General features: G+C 44.9%; 1 protein-coding gene across 1 annotated transcript in view; it reads right to left on the reverse strand.

The window, feature by feature from the left end:
* Positions 1-3008: 3008 nt before the first annotated feature.
* lrig1 (leucine-rich repeats and immunoglobulin-like domains 1) overlaps positions 3009-20546 on the reverse strand; it is a 34425-nt gene continuing 16887 nt past the window's right edge. Inside the window, exons 8-18 of the mRNA XM_089009993.1 lie at positions 19865-20008; positions 16564-16644; positions 16396-16467; positions 14973-15044; positions 14727-14890; positions 13654-13974; positions 12732-13013; positions 9590-10024; positions 9369-9518; positions 7238-7483; positions 3009-4517 (exon numbers count right to left, since the gene is read on the reverse strand). Of these exons, the coding sequence (XP_088866119.1) occupies positions 4306-4517; positions 7238-7483; positions 9369-9518; positions 9590-10024; positions 12732-13013; positions 13654-13974; positions 14727-14890; positions 14973-15044; positions 16396-16467; positions 16564-16644; positions 19865-20008 (2179 nt within the window). The 3' untranslated portion in view covers positions 3009-4305. The remainder of the gene's footprint in view (positions 4518-7237; positions 7484-9368; positions 9519-9589; positions 10025-12731; positions 13014-13653; positions 13975-14726; positions 14891-14972; positions 15045-16395; positions 16468-16563; positions 16645-19864; positions 20009-20546) is intronic.

Genomic DNA, 20546 nt, shown 5'->3' on the forward strand with positions numbered 1-20546 from the left:
AAACTTCTGCCGTGATTCTAATTTGCCATGAAACAATACCATCAATGAAACAGTATAATAACAGTGGCACTTGGACAAGCCCCATGCTAACTTTAGCATCAATATATTCAGTGTGTGAGCTAATGAGCAGTGTGCATGCGGGCAGTAACTTTGCGGCAAGTTGACTTTCATTCCGATCGTTTGGCTCGATTTTTACCTTTCATGACGATCGGAAAACTGTTCATATTAATGGTGAGTATTATCACAAAGTTATTTTAAATAAAATATTCTCACATTTTGTTGAAATCACATGTGCGTGTTTGCATGCGTTAGTGTGTGTGCGTGTGTGTGTCTCTCACTGAAAAACATTTCTAAATATTTTACTTTGATGGCTCTCTTAGTCAAAAATGTTCCCAACCCCTGGTTTAGAGAAACGAACAGGAAAAAGCCAGCCATTTAAGCCAAATGGGGTTTTATTTGACACTTCAATCGCATTGGCAGATGTGAGCATTTTGAACACTCGGGGGGTTGTCATAAATTACCACTGAGTTGTTTGTCCCCCCCACTACTACCTCAACTGCCACGCTCACGGGTTACTGCCGCCGGGCCGGGCCATTTGTGACTCCTCGATTACGACTTGGTTGTGGCGGTTCAGATCGGGGATGCAACTCGCCCCTGCCTTCAGGCTGTAATACTACACAAAATATACCTTATTTTATGTATAATAAATGTGCTATTGTATGGTAATGAAAGAAATACACTGCACTGTATAATAAATTTATTTCATTTACCTTTGTGATGGTTGATGGCTTGATGGAGGGTGGCCGGTTTCATCAGCATGAAACACTTGATGAGGAACTTAGCCTTCTTCTTTCACCATGTTGAGGAATGATCTGGAGGTGCTTTCTCTGCGATAATTTTACCTAGTTCCTCATCAATGGTGTTCTGTTTAGCTGGGTTGATAGCTTTTTGCATTAAGTGTACAGATGAGTGTCCTTGAGCGTTTTGAAAGGCGCTTAGAAATTAAATGTATTATTATTATTATTGCTTGTGCGGGTTATTTGCGGAGCCTGATTGATGGAAATTTTAACCTTGCAGTCTACACTCTGCCTTTGAACTATCAAAGTTGAAACGAGTCAAAATTTTTGCTCATGTATTTTGTTTTCCTACTTTCATTCCTTTCATCACTTTCTGCTGTGAAATGTAAATTTCCCCACCGCGAGACTAATAGAGGCAAATCCAATCCAATTTGACTGTTTTCTATCCATTTTCTCACTCTCTGTCGCCTGTCTGTCTATTTAATGTTTAACCCCCCATTCCCCCCCTCACTGCTGCATTCTTGACCAATCACGTGGCTTTAACCGAATACTCGGGGCGGGGAATAGAGGACAAAAACAAATCGGCTGCCATTTTCTTGTTTGGAGAATGGCCTCACTCTCTCTCTGGCCATCTATTTAATGTTTGCAGCTCTGTGTTTCTGGAACCACTCCTCCCACACCCCCTTACTGCTGCGTTCTTGACCAATTACGTGGCTTTAACCGAAGACTGGGGGCGGGGAATAGAGGACAAAAACAAGCCGGATGCCATTATCTTGTTTGGAGAACAGCCCACTCTCTCTCTGTCTATCTATTTAATGTTTGCAGCTCTGTGTTTCTGTAAACCCCCCACCACATCACTGCTGCGTTCTTGACCAATCACGTGGCGTTAACCGAAGACTGGAGGCAGGGATTAGAGGACAACAACAAGTCAGCTGCCATTTTCTTGTTTGGAGAACGGGCTCATTCGCGAATGACACATCACTCATCGTGTGTATCCCAAAAAATAGTTTGTATGCGAAGGTTAAATTTTCATAAATTTAACGTTCGTAAACCGAAAAGTTCATAAGCCAAGGGGTTTGTAAACCGATGTATCGCTGTACCATGTTTGCAACGTTTCCCTACTTCCAAACACACAAAACAATCTAAGTAAAATAAAACGGTGAAGGATTTACCGACACCTTTGGTAGAACAGGACTGGGAAAAAAATCCATCCACTGTTGCACAGCATTTCAATCGGATTCAAGTCCTGATTTGACCCCCCCAGCCCCCGCCCAAGCACCAATTTTGATTATTTCAAAGCCATTCAGAAGTTGACCTCTTGCAGAACTTAAGCGGAAACCGATCGGAACTTTAAGATCGGGAACCGATGGCCAAACTTTCTCGATCAGGATGTTTGGATAAAGAGCACCGTTTGTGGTTCAGAGCTCGTGGTCCAGGTCCTGAAGTACAAAAGCACACCATCACACCCACCACCAATGACGTTTCACCATTCATGTTGTGTTTTCCCATTTGCGGCAGATGGACCAAGACATGCGTCCTCCATTTTTAGTTCATCGGTTCAATGTGATATTTGCCCCAGTCTGGGTGACTTTTGCTGATCTCAGACATGAAGTTGCAACATCGGTATGTACGGAAGAGGATTAGGGCCACTGAAGAGCAAAAGAAATATGGATTGCAAGATTCTCATTTTATTCTCAGAATTCTGACTTCTGACTTTTAAGTGAGAATTCTGACTTTATTCTCAGAATTGTCACTTTAAAGTGAGAATTCTGATTTTAAAGTGAGAATTCTGTCAGAATTAAAGTGAGAATTTTCACTTTAAAGTGAGAATTCTGAGAATAAAGTCAGAATTCTCACTTTAAAATCCGAATTCTGATAATAAAATCAGAAATCTCACTTTAAAGTAAAGTGAGAATTCTGACTTTAGTCTAAGAATTCTCACTTTAAACTGAGAATTCTGACTTCATTCTTAGAATTCTGATTTTGAAGTGAGAATTCTGACTTTGAAGTAAGAATTCTGACTTTGAAGTAAGAATTCTGATTTTAAAGTGAACATTCTGACTATTCACAGAATTCTTAATTGAAAGTGAAAATTCTGACTTTATTCTCAGAATTAAAGTGAGAATTCTGAGAATAAAGTCAGAATTTTCACTTTCAATTAAGAATTCTGAGAATAAAGTCAGAATTCTCACTTTAAAGTCAGAATTCTGAGAATAAAGTAAGAATTCTGACTTTAAAATCAGAATTCTGAGAATAAAGTAAGAATCTTGTCAACCATATTTTTTTTCTTCAGTGGCCCTAGAGCAGGGGTGGGCAAACTTTTTGACTGGCGGGCCACAATGGCTTCTAAAATTTGACAGAGGGGCCGGGCCAGGAGCATTTGGAGGAAGTGTTTGGGCCGGATATACTAAAGCATTAAAGGACAACCGACGTCTCCGGACAAGTTGTGTCTATAATTTGTAAAATGGTTTCAAATGACTTCTACAGACCGTATTTTACAAAGATTCCACCGCATATACCTATATTTTACGTTATAAGACTTGCGCTGAATATTCCGGAAGTCTTGTTTTTGAGTTGGTGGCGAGTCCGTACGTGACGTCACTGAAGGAACGCCCCTGACCGAAAAAAAGTACACATTGTAGCAGTCCTTCCATCACGTCAATGCATTTTGCTGTGCTTGTTTGGTCTGAAAACATCATGTTGCACCAAAAAGAGCCAGAAGAGGGTGACCAAGCTCCATATAAGAAATTTATCAGCCTGTGGAAATTTATCAGGCTGATTAATTCCTCACAGGGAGCTTGGTCGGTTTTTCTGATGTCATTTAAGAAACAAAAAAGTGACGTCGGTTGTCCTTTAAATGTAGTGTGTGCAAACCTCATAGCACAGTAAGAACACTACAGCCCAATTTATTAACTGTCTTTCAAACGTGAAAAATAGCCCTCATCAAGTCATAAATTTGTCTCAGGGAATATGCAAGAGATGGCATTTACATACTATTTCGCGGATACCTGGAATATGGGGCAGGCAACTTTTCAGAGTTGTCTGCCCTGGTGTCCGCTAACTTTTTGTCATGAGTTTCAGACACTGTTTTTACTATAATTTGGACAAGTTCGGTGGGCTGGATTAAAAAGCCTAACGGGCTGTATGTGGCCCGCGGGCCGTAGTTTGCCCAGGTCTGCCCTAGAGGACTACTCTTCCGTAGGCATGAACTGAAGAAGGCCAATCCTACTTTTTTTGTTGGACTATTATTTGCTTCAAATGCAAGTCACATTATTTTCAGAGCTGGAAATCGTCCCGGTCACCTCCCAACGGAAGGTTTTTAAAACTATGTACAGCGCATACGCTCAGATGGGACGCCACCCACAAAAGCTCCGTCTTCAAACTCCGGATTGCCCGCCCCCTCCTCAGCGCTCCGACTTGGCGCGAGGCTGGGAAGCGCCTGGCCTCCATATGAGGTAGCAGTTTTTGTTTGTTTTCCCAGTGCAAAGAAAGAAAAGTGGCAAAAAGTCTAGAGTGAGTCCGCCGCAAATCGGCGACTCTCCTCGAGGGGGGCGCCGCGGGTGGGCAAGGGGCTTACGGCATGGCCGTTGAACAGCAGAGTCCGCCTGAGCTCTGGCTCAGAGGCACCGTCGAGGTGTCCTCGGCTCGTCAGCTTCACCGGAGGGTGGAAAGCGTCTTCCCACGCTGCGTACGAAGCCGCCGATCCTCCAGCTCTGTTCCCTGAGAAGGCGGACGACAAGAAGAGGGATGAGAATGACAAATGAGAAAACAAGTCTGAAAAAAAACACGCATATACAGGTAACATCCGACTTATGACCGGCTCGACTTACGACCACCCATACTTACGACCACGACCTCCTGACCCTATTAAAAAAAAAAAAAAAATGCTACGCCTGACATCGCAATGTGCTCGCAGGCCGGCAATGCGTATGACAATTTTGGCCAGCCAGCATCTCACACTCGCACAGCAAACGACCGTCCGATGGCATCAGCGGGGGGAGTTTGCGAGTCATTTAGCCTCCGAGTCTCTAGTCAACATTTTGAATGGATTTTGACTTACGACCATATTGACTTACGACTGTTTGGTCAGAACGGAACTCGGGCGTAAGCCGGATGTTTGTTTGTTTGTTTGTTTGTTTGTTTGTTTGTTTGTTTGTTTGTTACTTACTTACATACATACATACATACATACATACATACATACATACATACATACATACATACATACATACATACATACATACATACATACATACATACATACATACATACATACATACATACATGTATGTTTGTATGTGTGTATGTGTGTGTGTATGTGTGTGTGTGTATGTGTGTGTGTGTATGTGTGTGTGTATGTGTGTGTGTGTATGTATGTGTGTGTATGTATGTATGTATGTATGTATGTATGTATGTATGTATGTATGTATGTATGTGTATGTATGTATGTATGTATGTATGTATGTATGTATGTAATACGTCTGTGTAAGCTCTCAGTCGTACAGGAGTGGTCCATCGATGAAAAGGTTTCTTCAGCCATCATCTGTACTTCTTTGAAGTTGTCGGACGTTTCACTTATTATCCAAGATGCTTCGTCAACAAACTAAAGTCTTACCGGTACTTTCGGCCCTAGATATATATATCCTTACCATCCAGACATGGCAATGCCGGACACTGCTAGATCCCTGCTCTCAGGTTGGGGGGAGCAGACGACTACTCCCTGCGGCTCCACTGATTGTTCCTATTGTCCTAACTAACGACTGGCCTGATTGCCCCACTTGCTCTGGTATCACCTCATCAGCATTACTAATCCTATGTTGCCTAAGCAGGCTGTTGTACGAACGATCCAAATTGAACCTCACACCACCATATCGGTTTAGTGAAGGATTTAGCTGTTTTATGAAAATTGCCTTTTACTCCCCTTTCAAACCATCTACGTTCTTCGCTAAGATTTTAACCTCATTGTCGTCAAATGAGTGATTGCTAGCTTTTGGGTGCATATGTACTGCCGATTGAGGCCCACCAGTATTATCCCTGCGATGTTGATGAAGTATTTTTTTGAGAACTTGTTTAGTGTCCACAATGTATTGTTCTTTACAAGTTTCATTCTTACACTGTATTGAATAAACTACATGACTTTGTTTTTCATTTGGCAGCCTATCTTTTGGATGCACTAATTGTTGCCTTAAAGTGTTTATCGGTTTGAAATAAGTAGGAATTTTGTGTTGCCAAAGGACTCTGTAGTTTTTCAGAAACTCCTGCAATGTAAGGTACTACTACTCCTCTCCCTTTTGTGTCTTCAGAATGTTTGGTTTCATTCCCTATTCTTTCTTTCTGACATTTGTTAAACGACCACTGAGGGTACCCACAGATTGTGAGTGTTCTCCTGATATGTTTTGACTCCTTTTCTCTACCTTCAACGCTTGTTGGTATTAGTTTAGCCCTATGACGGAGGGTTCTGATAACTCCTAGTTTGTGTTGTAGAGGGTGGTTAGAATCGAAGTATTGGTCAGTGTGCGTAGCCTTCCTAAAGACTTCTGTTTTTAGCGCTCTGTCCTCTTTTATAATTACTTTACAATCCAAAAAGGCCAGTTGGTTCTCTTTAATGTCCTTGCGAGTAAATTTAATGTGATTTCAACAAATTGCCAGAATGTATTATTTAAAATAACTGTGATAATACTCATCATTAATATGAATGGTGGTGTCTATTCCTCATGATTGGTAAAATCCAGCCAAACTATTGGAATAAAAGTCAACATTCCAGGTACATAAGCAATGTTACTGCTAGCTAGCCTGCACATTGCTCATACCTTGCACGCTTGCTTTCTGCTGCCTCTCACAGAAGCTAATGTTAGCATGGAGCTTGTCATAGGGCCATTGACATTCGACTGTTTCATCGACGGTATTGTTTCGTTGCAAATTAGAATATATCAAATTAGAACCTGTTCTCTCCACAAAGGCGAATCCTTGGGTCCATTCAAACTGATTTTTTTTTTTATTCGTCCACTTCTTCAAAAAACATCGACGGCACCTAAGTCAAGATCATCTAATCAAAATGACGCTTTCCGCCAACTGGCATCAGTATCATCCAATCAAAATGGCGCTTTCCGCCAACACAAGCCGAAACAGGAAATGACCAGCGAAAAAGCGAGAAAATATATTTAATTTTATATGGCTCTGGAGATTTGCTACCGGAGGCGATCTCGCCGTGCTGCGAGCGGTAGGGCTAGCTGCACGCGGTACGACGCTTAGCTGCGCGTGGTATGGCTCCTGGAACGCTTGCCTAGCAAGTTGGGGCGTGCGATAAAGCGTTTGGCAGCGACGTGTCGTTGCTCGGGGGCATTCGCCGCCAATCAATCAATGCTGACGACTGAAGCCGCGGCATTTGCCCCCACGCGCATTCCCAAATTCCAACGGGCCGATTGAAACATCGTCTTTACCTTCGTGGTCGCACTGACGCGCTTGTGGCACGTCGCCGCCGTTGGAAAATCCTCCAGCCTCTTCGGGGGTAAAGGTTGCCGCCTGATCTAACAGGTGACACTGCGAGTAGGGTGGAGGGGCGGCGGCGCGCTGATGGTACTCGCCAGGCACTGATGGGACAAAGCCGTGCACCTGGTAGTTAGGATCTTTGGAGTAATGCTTGCCACTCTCCAGACAGTTTGTGCACATCGCCGGACCCTTTAAACCTGTCAGGAATTGGAAAACCAATCAGATGGACGTAGTCGTGTGTTGATTTTCAGGTAAAGAGGAGGACATGTCACGGAACCTTGTTTCTTATTATCGTTTTTGGTGGGGTAGGGGGGGCAATGATAACAAGAATACAGTGATACCTTGGCTTACGAACGTAATTGGTTCCCAGAGTGTGTAAGGCGAAAAGTGTGTATCCCAAAAATTAATTTCCCATAGGAAACCATTAAAATGAGAATAATCCATTCCCAAGTCCCCATAAAACAGAATTTTTGACTCAACAAGCCTTAAAACTACACACAATATCCATTATTTTATGTGTAATAAATGTGCTATTGTATTATAATTAAAGAAATAAAGTGTACTGTATAATAAAGTTGTTTTATTTACCTTTGTGACGGTCGTTGATGGCTTGATGGAATGGAGTGACCAGTTTCCTCAGCATTAAACACTTGATTGAGAACGTAGCCTGCTTCTTTCACCATCTTGATCCTTTGGAGGTCCTTTCTCTGCGATAATTTTACCTAGTTCCTCATCAATTGTGTTCTGTTTAGCTGGGTTGATAGCTTTTTGCATCAAGTGTACAGATGGCTTGTGCGGGTTATTTGTGGAGCCTGATTGATGGGATATTTTAACCTTGCAGTTTACACTCTGCCTTTGAAGTTGCCTATCAAAGTTGAAACGAGTCCAAATTTCACTGTTTTCTATCCATTTTCTCATTCTCTCTGTCGTTTACCTGTCTCTTTAACGTTTAACAGCCCCACTCTCTGTCTCTCTGTGTTTGTAACCCCCGCTCACTGCTGCGTTATTGACCAATCACGTGGCTTTAACCGAAGACTGGGGGCGGGGAATACAGGACAAAAACAGTCGGCTGCCATTTTCTTGTTCGGAGAACGAGCTCCATGTGTATGCCGAAAAAAAAGTTTGTATGCCAAGGTAAAATTTTCATAAATTTAACGTTCGTAAACTGAAAAGTTCGTAAGCCAAGGGGTTCGTAAACTGAGGTATCACTGTTATACATTTAATTTCGAAACACATTTCAAAACTCTCAAGGACACTTTACAGTCACGGGATAAGAACTTTTTTTTGTGCGGGTGAGAAGCGGCAGCCATTCGCACTAGCGTTCACTCTACCCGGAAGTAAGACTGCAGCAAAGTTATGAAACGAAGAGGAAAGGAAAGAAAAACAAAATACAGGAGCTGCTGGAAATGCAGCCACTCGCGCTGCGCCATCTTAAAGTAAAAAAAAAATATATATATATATATATATATATAATATGACAACACAGACACTCATTCATTCTTCAGCACTTGCTGTACCCTCTTTGTGACATGAAGCAGTCAATTGTTACACTGCTTTGTTGTGAGCAGCACCAAGTTCCTGGGAGTTGTGCACTCCCAGGAACTTGATCTTCTCTAAAGACCTGTCCTGGCCCCACAACACGGCATCAGCCCTGACACCCTGCCCCTTCCCACTGCCACACTCACCGAACTCTGAGTACACACTACATGCTGTGCTATCATCCTGAACTCTATTTTTTTCATTTTTTTTCTGCAAGACCTCACTTGAACCCTATTTTTTGTTTTTGCATTACTACACTACCTGACTTTACATATGTCACTACCTCACTTTACACGACACTACCTCACTTTACATTCAGAAATTACATGTATTGTCTATCTTTTTTTCACATTATAAGTGCCCCGCACGCTGGGTCCAAGAGGACATTAATTTCATCTGTGCTGTATGTCATGCATATTAGCATATTTGACAATAACGCTGACTGACTTTGACTTGACTTTGTGGACGTGTTTTGGTAATTTACCGCATGCACCTGGTACGGTGTCGGAAATATTGCCCTCATCCAAGATGGAGGCCGGCTACCTGTCGAGTCGACGACGTGTCCGTGGGACGCGGGTCCGTCAGGCGCAGGTCCGCCGGCGGTCTCAATGCAAATGCAAGGGTCCTGGCGCTCCGACAGGGTACCCTGAGAGGAGAGGTAGCTCGGCACGTCGGCGGGGACGACGGTCTCGTCTAGGGAGAAGCAAACCGCATAAGCGCAAGGGGTCGGAGGTCAAAGCCAAACGCCATCGGCCAAGACGGACCGGTGTTGGTGACGCTGCAGTCCTCTGCCCTTTTCCTGCTCTGGTAGATGACGCAGACCCACACCAGCGAGGTGAGCACGATACTGGTCACCACGGCGATGACCACGATGCCAACGGTGACGGTGCTCAGGGCAGGCGGGGGGCTGCAGGGCCCGCGGCGCTCTGTCACCAGCAGCTGGCTGTGGGCGCGCTCGGTGCCCAGCGCGTTGGACATGAGGCAGGTGTAGCGGCCAGCGTCCTCCAGCGTGGCGGCGCCGATGACCAGCAGCCGGTTGCCTGGAGTGAAGTGGTGGCGCTCAGATGGACGCAGCGGCCGCTCGTCGTGGAGCCACGTGATGCGGGGAGTCGGGCTGCCTAGCGCCTTGCACTGCAGCGCCACCGTCTCACCAACCGCCACGTTGCGATCCTCCAGGTTCTGGGCCAGGTGGGGAGTCTCTGCCGGGCCACCACAAAAAAAGGAGGCGTCAAAGTACGGAAGAGCATTAGGGCCAGGTTGCAATATATATTTTTTTCGAGATGGGGTGTTATTCTGAGAAAAAAAGTCACAAAAGGACAACCGACACCATTTTTTTTGTTTCCTAAATGACATCAGATATGTGGAACTGTTGCGGCTTGGAATTGAAGCGAATTTATGTGGGACAGGAGATGTGAGACAATCTGTTTTCGTCAATGGATGCTACAGCTGCGTGTTTGATCCTCTCCTCTTTCATCTAGAACTGCTTCATGTCACAAAGTGGGTACAGAAAGTGCTTAAGAATGAATGACTCTGTGTCTTTGTGTTGTCATATTATTTGTTATTAAGTTTTTTGTGTTCTTTTGACTTCAAAACGGCGCCGCGAGAGTGGCTGCCTTTCCAGCAGATCATGTATTTTGTTTTTCTACTTTCGTTCCTTTCATCACTTTGCTGCTGTGAAATGTAAATTTCTCCATCGCAAGACTAATAAAGGCAAATCCAAATCCAAAATACCCAAAAAACACAGTCTGATATTTTTAGTCAAATGCAAAACACCAATAAAAATAAGTTAAAGTGTCCCAAAACTACTTCAAAATGACCCCGGAAATGGCGAGTTTCAGAAGGTCCCGGCCCCTTGTTCATGACGTCACGCCAGGACGTCTTTGCCTTGCTCGAGAATCAAAGCAAAGGCTTCAGATTCTGAGAAGATGCTTTCTTCTTACTCATCCAGTTATGAATATGGTTGAAATGGTTCTGAAGAGGAAAGCATAAATGTTTGCAATCGATTAAAGAAGTCCTTCCATATAAATTCGAGCCGTCAGGACTCCAATGTAGCGTCCCAGAAAATGCACAAGATGGTGCCCAAGCACTGTTGGAAATGGGCTGATTTGTCTGCTGGGAAATTTGCGAGTTTGAAACTTTTTTCTCAGAATAATACCCCATCTCTAAAAAAATATACATTTCAACCTGACCCAATGCTCTTCCGTATCAAAGCGACATTTGACTTGAGGCCAAATGGGAAAAAAAAACGCCTCGGCTGCAACCGGAACCGGTTTCTCTTCCACCCGCTCGATTTGCAACGTACCGTACGGACCATTCGGGGCCTCGTCCCTTCGCTGAAATCAAAACAAACAGTTCCTCGAATGTGGCGGCGGCGCATTGGCCTTGAAAAATGAAAGACGATCACGCCATTTGTCTGCCAACGAGTTGACGAGGGCTAGCAGCGGTGGGTGTCAAATACAAACACTTTGTCGGCAGTTATTATGTTTCAGTCAAAAAGGGTTCGATGAATGTGCCTACATTCGCAAAGGGCGAGCTGGCCCAAAAACCACTTCCCATCTATTCATTTCACAAGACAAAAAGCCCAATTAGGCAGCGCAGCCAAGAAAGCTGAGCTGTGGTATTTCTTTCATGTCTCGGTGACTTGGTATGTTTTTGTACCCAGACCTGTTAGCGAGTGCTAATGTATTGCTGCCTTGTCGCAGTTTTACCGGCATGTTTTTCTTTACCAGCCCAGTTCCGCCTGTGTTACTACCGTAATGCATGTTGTGTTGCTGCTGCGTAACAGGCACTGTTTTGAAATAAAAGTTAAAGGACAACCGACACCTCCGGACTAGTTGTGTCCACAATTTGTAAAATGACTTCTACTGAGCGCATTTGACAAAGATTCCACCGCATATAGCTATATTTTACGTTTTAGGACTTGCGCTAAATATTCATGAAGTCTTGTTTTCCAGTTGATGACGATCACCTAAGTGATGTCACAGAGGGAACACCCCTGACCGAGAACGCGTCACACAATGCATTTTGGGTACTTTTTTTTCATCTGAAAACACTGTGTTGATCGCGAAGTTAGAAGGAAAACTACATAAATAACGCGATGGTGAATCGTTGTGTGTCGCAGCCAATTGTGGTAACGCGCATTAAGAAGGTGTAAGTTTCCACAAATTCCTAGCGTACAAATCAGCCCATTTCCAACAGAGCGTGTGCGCCATCTTATGCATTTTCTGGGCGCTACATTGGAGCCCAGACGGCTCGAATTGATACGGAAGGACTTCTTTAATCGATTGCAAACATTTATGCTTTGCTCTTCAGAACTATTTGAATCATATTCATAACTGGATGAGTAACAAGAAAGCATCGTCTCCGAATCTGAACTCTCTGAAGCCATTGTTTTGATTCTGGAGCAAGGCAGTTTGTGAAGGAGTATCCTGGCGTGACGTCAAAAACAAGGGGGCAGGACTTTTCTGAATCTGCCCAGTTCCGAGCTCATTTTGTGGCAGTTTTGGGACACTTTAAGTCATTTTTATTTGTGTTTTGCATTTGACTAAAAATATCAGCCTGCGTGTTTTGGGTATTTTAGATGCTATAAAATGTTTTTCTGATGTCAGTTAGGAAACAAAAAAATGGTGTCGGTTGTCCTTTCAGGTATATTATTAAAACTTAGAAAATGTTTTCTCTGTACCGTGTTTCTTTATAAACATGCGGCTTATAGTCGGGTGCGGTTTATGTATGAACAACATGGTTTGTCCTTTAAAAATGTATTGGGTGAGGCTTATAATCAGGTGCGCTTTTTAGTCCGGAAATTACAGTAATTTTTTTTAAAGCCGGCCATTCCATAGCATCTCACGCGAGAGCCGCGTTGTGAACAAGCACCGAGCTGAAGCAGCGGAAAGACGCGTAGCATACCGAGCACCGTGAGCGTGGCGTTGGCAGAAACGGTTCCCGCTGCGTTTCTGGCCGTGCAGCTGTACACGCCCATGTCATCCGGTTTGACGTCCATGATGAAGAAGACGTCATCGTCAGGCATGACGTGCATCCGACGCTCGCGGGCGGCTGGGAAATCCGTGCCCCCGTCCTTCTGCCAGGCGATCTGCGGCGCCGGATGGCCCTCGGCGGCGCACTCCAGCCTGGCCGTGTGGCCCGTTCGGACCATGCTGTCCCGGGGCGTCTTCGCAAAAGACGGCAACACTGCAGACAGGGCGGACATTGAAAAGTTGACGGGGCTTCCATTTGTCGGAATGCACTTGTTAGCTAACGGCGGCCATGTTTTGGCCAAAGAAACTGTCAGAGATATGACAGTCAGACACTTTGGACGAAGACTCGGAACCGGAAAGATTGTCCCTACTGCCGGCAGGAAACGCAGTCATCCATGACATACGTCTGAATTCTGCGGCCCTCTGCCATGCTATTTCTTGAGAGTACATGCAAATTAAAGTGATACATTAGTAAAACATTGTTTTCTTTATTATAATACCACGCCTCTGGACGTTCTGAGCACCAACAGCTGTAAGCAATAAAACATTGTGTTTTCCATAAACTGATAAATTTGTAACTTGGCTAATGACCTCTTCCTGTGAAGGAGTTTGAAGTCCTAAATTACTTGTGTGATAGGGAGTTTCCCAAGTCCTAAATTCTGTGCCAGGCCAGATCTCCTCGATGAAGCTGACAGTTTAACTTGCTGTGTCTGTTGACCTGATTGACCCCAGGTTGTCTGCTTCAATTGTGTATTCGAGTCACAAGTATATATATAACAGCATGAAACTTTTAAATATGAATACTTCTTATTCTGTCTAATCTCTATCAGAAACTTAAAATGTCAGCGACGTACCGTTGACGATGAGACGGGCTTTGCTGGAGTAAGTAGAGCCAAAGTGGTTGGTGATGACGCACTGGTAGCGGCCCTCGTGCGCGAAGGTGATGCGCCGCAGGTGCAGGACGGTGGTGTACTCGGTCACGGCCTGCGGCTGAGCGCGCACGTTGGCGTAGTTCTCCGTCTCGGCGTGGCCCAGAGGCTCTTGGTCCTTGCGCCAAGCGAAGGTCACGGGGGACGAGCTGCTGCTGGCCGCCGTGCAGCTGAGTCGCACGTCGCTGCCCAGGACCGCCGCCCCGCTCTCCGGCTGAACCGTGATTTGGGGTTTGGGAAAGTCGTCTGGCGGGAGGATAAAACCAGGGATGAGAATGACGAAAAAAAAAAGGCGAGGGATGGGGGCACACGCAGATACATCTCATTTTCCGTTCCGCTATTCCTCATTAGGGTCGCGGGGGTTGCTGGAGCCTATCTCAGCTGTCTTCGGGCACGAGGCGGGGGACACCCTGAATTGGTTGCCAGCCAATCGCAGGGCACGCAAAGACATACAACAGTCACTCTTACACTCACAATTTGGAGTGGTCAATCTGCCTGCCATGCATGTTTTTGGAGTGTGGGAGGAAACCGGAGGACCCGGAGAAAACCCACGCGGGTCCGGGGAGAACATGCAAACTCCACACAGGGAGGCCGGACCGGGACGCGACCTCTGCACGCGACCTCTGCACTGTGAAGCCGGTGTGCTAACCACTCGACTACCGGGCCGCCCCACTCATTGTGTGTATCCCGAAAAATAGTTTGTATGCCAAGGTAAAATTTTCACAAATTTAACGCCCGTAAACCTAAACGTTCGTAAGGCAAGGGGTTCGTAAACCGAGGTATCACTGTATTTAGTTTTATCTGGTCATTTTGGTCTGAAAAAGTCGGAAAGTTGCTCCATTTTGCTCCAAATATTGTTTGTTTGACGTCTCCCCGAACCTGGACTGGAGAGGCGGGAAGCGCCGGCGTGGGGCTGCCGCTTATCATTTGGAGCAAAGTCAAACATCCCCGAGCGCGTCTGTGGTTACTAAGCCGAAACAACACAGTGGCGGGCTTACCGCAGACAAAAGCACCGATGGGGGCCAGAAGGAGTGGCATCCCCTTGAGACTCTCGGGGTGGGCGCAGGTGGCGTTGACGCCGCCGCGCACGCGCCGACTCGCTAGCCACTCGGGCAGCCAGCGCAACTGGCAGTCGCACAGGAAGCGGCGGCTCTGGATCAGACTGTGGCGGAGAGACCGCTGTTAGTTTGCCCGCGTCACTCGCGCGGTTGGCGGCGAACGTTACGCGCGGACGAAGTGCTCACAGCGTTTTCAAGTTCCGCATCTTGCCAAAGGCATCTGGCTGGATGGAGCGGATGGCGTTCCCACCCAAGTTCCTGCGGAGGTGCAAAGTCAAATACGGTCAGCCCAGTCGACATTTCGTAAAAATAATAATAATAATGCATTTCATTTATAAGCGCCGTTCAAAACTCTCAAGGTCACTTTACAGTCACAGGATCAGTTCTGTGGGTGAGCAGCAGCAGCAGCCACAAGCGCCATCGTTCACTCAACCCGGAATAACTCAAATAGATAGAATGTTAGCTAGCTAGCTAATAAATAACTCATAGCTAACTAGCTTATAGATAGGAAATATATAGTGAACCCAAAACCATTCAAGTAAATTTAATAATAATATTTATAATAATAATACATTTAATTTCTAAGCACCTTTCAAAACTCTCAAGGACACTTAACAGTCACAGGATCAGTCTTTCTATGGGTGAGCAGCGGTAGCCAGATGCGCCAGCGTTCACTCAACCCGTAATAACTCAAATAGATGGAAAGTTAGCTAGCTAGCTAATAGATAACTAATAGCTAGCTAGCTAGCTTATAGATAGCAAATATATAGCTAACCCAAAACCATTCAAGTAAATTCAATAATAATAATAATAATACATTTAATTTCTATGCGCCTTTCAAAACTCTCAAGGACACTTTACAGTCACGGGATAAGAACTTTTTTTTGTGCGGGTGAACAGCGGCAGCCATTCGCGCCATCGATCACTCTACCTGGAAGAAACACAGCAACAAAGTGTTTTCTACTTCTTTCTTTCCTTTCCTCTTCCTTTCATAACTTTGCTGTTGTGTTACGTCCGGGTAGAGTGAACGCTGGCGCGAATGGCTGCCACTGCTCACCTACACACAAAAAAGTTCTATCCTGGGACTATAAAGTGTCCTCGAGTTTTGAAAGGCGCTTAGAAATTAAATGTATTATTATTATTATTATTATTATTATTATTATTATTATTATTACAGTCCTGCTTATTACGATACTATTTCTATGAACGCAAGGAGAAAATTTACATGCCGCAGGATCGGATATATCGATAGTCCGGTTATATCGATATTTTGTCCGACTCCCGAGAATATTGATATAACGAGACTTTACTGTATTATTATCATAGAAGGAAGACTGTAAAACACTCTATCAAAGACGAAAGGAAAGAAAGTAGAAAAACAAAATACAGGAGCTACTGGAAAGGCAGCCACTCTCACGGCGCCATCTTGAAGTCAAAAAAACTACAAATATATCTATATAATATGATAACACAAAGACATTCATTCATTCTTCAGCACTTGCTGTACCATCTTTGTGACATGAAGCAGTTCTAGATGAACGAGGACAGGTTCAAAGCATCAAGCCCCCCCCAAAAAAAAGGACAAAGTGGAATGCCACCACTGACTCACAAGTGTTCCAGGGTTTCCAGGCCAGCGAAGGCTTTCTTTGCCACGGACTTGATCTTGTTTCCAAACAGAGTTCTGCCATTTGCAGACGCGACAGGTGCGGAAGAAGCAGAGCGCAATTAGAGGGGGGTCATACGAAGAAAAAAAGCGAGAGCGAGGGGGGACGCTCACAGCTTGTTGAGGCTATCCAATCCAGAGAAGGCCCCGTTGGTGTCCTCGATTGTGCCCGAGATGTCGTTATGGTCCAGCTCCCTGCGGACAATGAGAGAAACCAGGTTGGGGAGGGGACGGACGGGGGAAAGCAAGTTTCACAGCGCCCTGCCCTGCCTTCCCAGCAGCATTTCCTTTTCGGGAAAGCAATGTTCGCTTATTCGTCCGCCTTTTCTGATAGCGGCACCTCCAGGAGGCCCAAAAGCCTCGATGGCCCAGCAGACCCCCCCCCCACCCCGGCAATCAAGAAAACTAATTGTTGATTTATATGTGTCCAAGTCAAGGCTAAATCTTGACCGCCACCTCATTTTGGTTGGCCTGCAAAAGCAAATCAAACGAGTGAAATTTTCTGGTCATCTATCAAGCTAGCTCACTCGTGAGCTAGCTGTCTTTCTATTCAGCTAGCTAGCTAATGAACTGGCTATCTATCTATTTCCTGTCTATTACCTAACTATCTAGCTTGCTATATAGCTAGCTATCCATTTGCTGTCTATTAGCTATCTAACTATCTAGCTGGATATCTAGCTAGCTATCCATTTGCTGTCTATTAGCTATCTAACTATCTAGCTGGATATCTAGCTAGCTATCTATTTGCTGTCTATTAGCTATCTAACTAACTAGCTGGCTAGCTCGCTATCTATTTGCTGTCTATTAGCTATCTAACTATCTAGCTAGCTATATATTTGCTGTCTATTAGCTACCTAACTATCTAGCTTGCTATTGAGCTATCTATCTATTTGCTGTCTATTAGCTATCTAACTAACTAGCTGGCTAGCTAGCTAGCTATTTGCTGTCTTTTAGCTATCTAACTAACTAGCTGGCTATATAGCTAGTTATCTAGTTGCTGTTTATTAGCTAACTATCTAGCTTGCTATCTATTTGCTATCTAACTAGCTGTCTATCTAGCTATCTATCTATTAGCTATCTGACTAATTCGCTGCCTATCTAGCTACCTATCTATTCGCTATCTGTCTAGCTAGCTATCTAGACAGCTAGTATTTACTAGCTATTAGCTTGCTAGCTTCCGGGTTGAGTGAACACTGGCGCGTGTGGCTGCCGCTGCTGCTCACCCAGAAAAACTGGTCCTGTGACTGTAAAGTGACCTTGACAGTTTTGAAAGGCGCTGAGAAATGAAATGTATTATTATTATTATCATCAAACCGGAGCTTCCAATTTCCTCCCCTTTCCGGCTGGCTGGATGTAATTGGTCGTGGGGTTGTTAAAGCAAGGCTAGCGGTGGGGGCTAAAGAGCAACAGACACCCCACCCCCAACCATGGCAGAGGTCCCTGCACAGGCTTGTTTGGGGCTTTGACACCCCGCCGTCAGCTTGGCGGTGCCGCTTTGCCAGCTCAGCCGACCGGCAAAGGGGGCCCAATTAAAGCTCCCCCGGCTAAATTTCGGGATCGCTCTCGGGACTTCCACCCCCATCGACCGCCCAACCCCACTGATTAGATTAGGTCTGCCTCAAAGGACGGGACAACAGATCAAGGAAAATAAAAAGGAGAAATGCCGCTAAGCATACTCCAGCCACCACATTGTGTGAAGTCGCCAGGGTTGCGTGCGACGGGGTTTTTTTTTTTTTTTTTTTTTTGGGGGGGGGGGGGGGGGGGGGGGGGGGGGGGGGGGTTTAATGCTTTCAAAGTCATAGAAAGTACATACAGTGATACCTCATCTTATGAACTTAATTGGTTCCCAGAAAGTGTGTGTAAGGCGAAAAGCATGTCTTCCAAACATTAATTTCCCATAGGAAACCATCAAGAATTAGAATAATCCGTTTCCAGATCCCTATAAAACATAATTTTATACTAAATAAGCCTTAAAACTACTACACAAAATATAACTTATTTTATGTACAATAAATGTGCTATTGTATTGTCATTAAAGAAATAAACTGTACTATATAATAGTCGTTTTGTTTACCTTTCTGGTCGTTGACGTAGTTGCGTCTTGATGATATCCGAGTGAAGTTGCTGCGCTTTCTCGGTTATATTACCCTCACTCACGCTGTCCCCTGCTAGTTGTTTGTCAACCTCTTCTATTAATAATAATACTACTACTACTACTACTACTAATAATAATAATAATAATAAAATAAAATAATAATGTCATTTCTAAGCGCTTTTCAAAACTCTCAAGGTCACTTTACAGTCACAGGATCAGTTTTTCTGCGGATGAGCAGCGGCAGACACACGCGCAGCTGCATTCACTAAACCCGGAATAACTCAAATAGATAGAAAGTTAGCTAGCTAGCTGATAACCAATAGCTAGCTAGATAGAGCCAGCGATCACTGTAACCGTTGCTTAGACAACACAGAAACATCATTAGTCACACATAGCAATGGTCGACTTAGCAAACTGGTACGGGGATGCGACGTTTCACAAACGTACATGACGTTCGTGTTTCTCCATGATCTCCTTCTTCTGCTCGACCATAATTTCTTTTTGCCTGAACACGAGCCTGGAGTGGGGTCTTTTTCAGTCCCAAAAAAGCTCAAGTATCCACTCGATAGCACTCAGAGAAAGTGGGTGTGGAAAAGTAGTCCGGCAGCCATAGTGGCGCTGTTCGGCCATGTGGTTTGGTGTTCTTCCGCCGAAAACTAGTCCGCCAGCCATTGTGGCGCTCTGTGTATTTCCCAAAAACTAATTTGTTTGCCAAGACGATATTCTCACGAATTTAATGTTCGAAAAGTTCGTTAGCTAAAGCGTTCGTAAGCCGAGGTATTACTGTATTATAATAAATAATAATCCATTTCATTTACAAGCGCCTTTCAAAACTCTCAAGGTCACTTTACAGTGAGAGGATCAGTTTTTCTGGGGGTGAGCAGCGGCAGCCACACTCGCTAGTGTTCCCTCAACCCGGAAGTAACTCAAATAGATAGAAAGTCAGCAAGCTAGCCAATCGATAGCCAACAGATACCTAGATAGATAGTATTGAAGGAGGAAACTGTCCAGTAATTACAATGGCAGGCAAACAAGTGACATTGAGACCAAAACGAAACAAAGACAGCCAGAAAGACTTGAACCTTGTTGCCACGGAAACCAGGATGAAAAGGAGCCCGGAATTACCTCGTCTAAACAAATAAAACCTTGAATGCAAATACGATCAAACTTTGAATACGCAAACAAGTCAGCCCTTTTAATGTCAGCCGGAGGGTGCTGGAGAAACATGAAGAGGGTTCATCCTTTGCCGCCCATCCCCACAACTCCTGCGGCAAGGGCGCAGGTTATCGCCAACAAACAAATTTTGCCCGGCGGACTTACAGGGTGCGAACGGTCCTGAGGCCTCTGAAGGCTCCCTCGGCGATGTGGCTGATGGAGTTGTGCCCCAGCCGCAGCGTCTGAAGCTCCCCCAGCACGGACAGGCTGCCCTCATCCAAACGAGTCAGGTTGTTATATGACAGATTCCTGGATGGGTCGGGGTGGGGGGGGAACAGTACATAGACGAGTTGAACACGAAAGGGGGGCTGGCAAGAATGTTACGAAGCGGATGGAACACAGTTGGTCTTTTGCAGCAGTGTCCAAGTCCAGGTCCGGGGGCCAAATCTGGCCCAACACATGACTTTATTCGGCCCACCAAAGCAAATCCAACTCGTGAACGGTTATGATGCTGGCTATAGTCTGAAGCAAAATTTCATATTGTCCCATGTCAATCACAATAACAGTCATTATTTTTGACTCGGGATTTGAAAATTCATTAATTGGTTGTGTCAGTGTTTGAAATAACGTCTGCCCGAAGACCCGGGGCGTGCAACTTTTACGTCGGGCGTACAACTTTTACGTCGGGCGTACAACTTTCAAAACGTCTCGGCCTGGGTGGCCGACAACTTCTTCAAGAAAAAAAAACATTGTTTTTTTTTTTTCACACGCAAACACGCACGCAAACACGCACGCGCGGCCACTTTTCAACTAAATGTCAGAATGTATTATTTAAAATAACTTTGCG

This window comes from Hippocampus bargibanti, linkage group LG12 (assembly GCF_051943395.1).
Source record: "Hippocampus bargibanti isolate YZ-2025 linkage group LG12, ASM5194339v1, whole genome shotgun sequence".
Classification (NCBI taxonomy): domain Eukaryota; kingdom Metazoa; phylum Chordata; class Actinopteri; order Syngnathiformes; family Syngnathidae; genus Hippocampus; species Hippocampus bargibanti.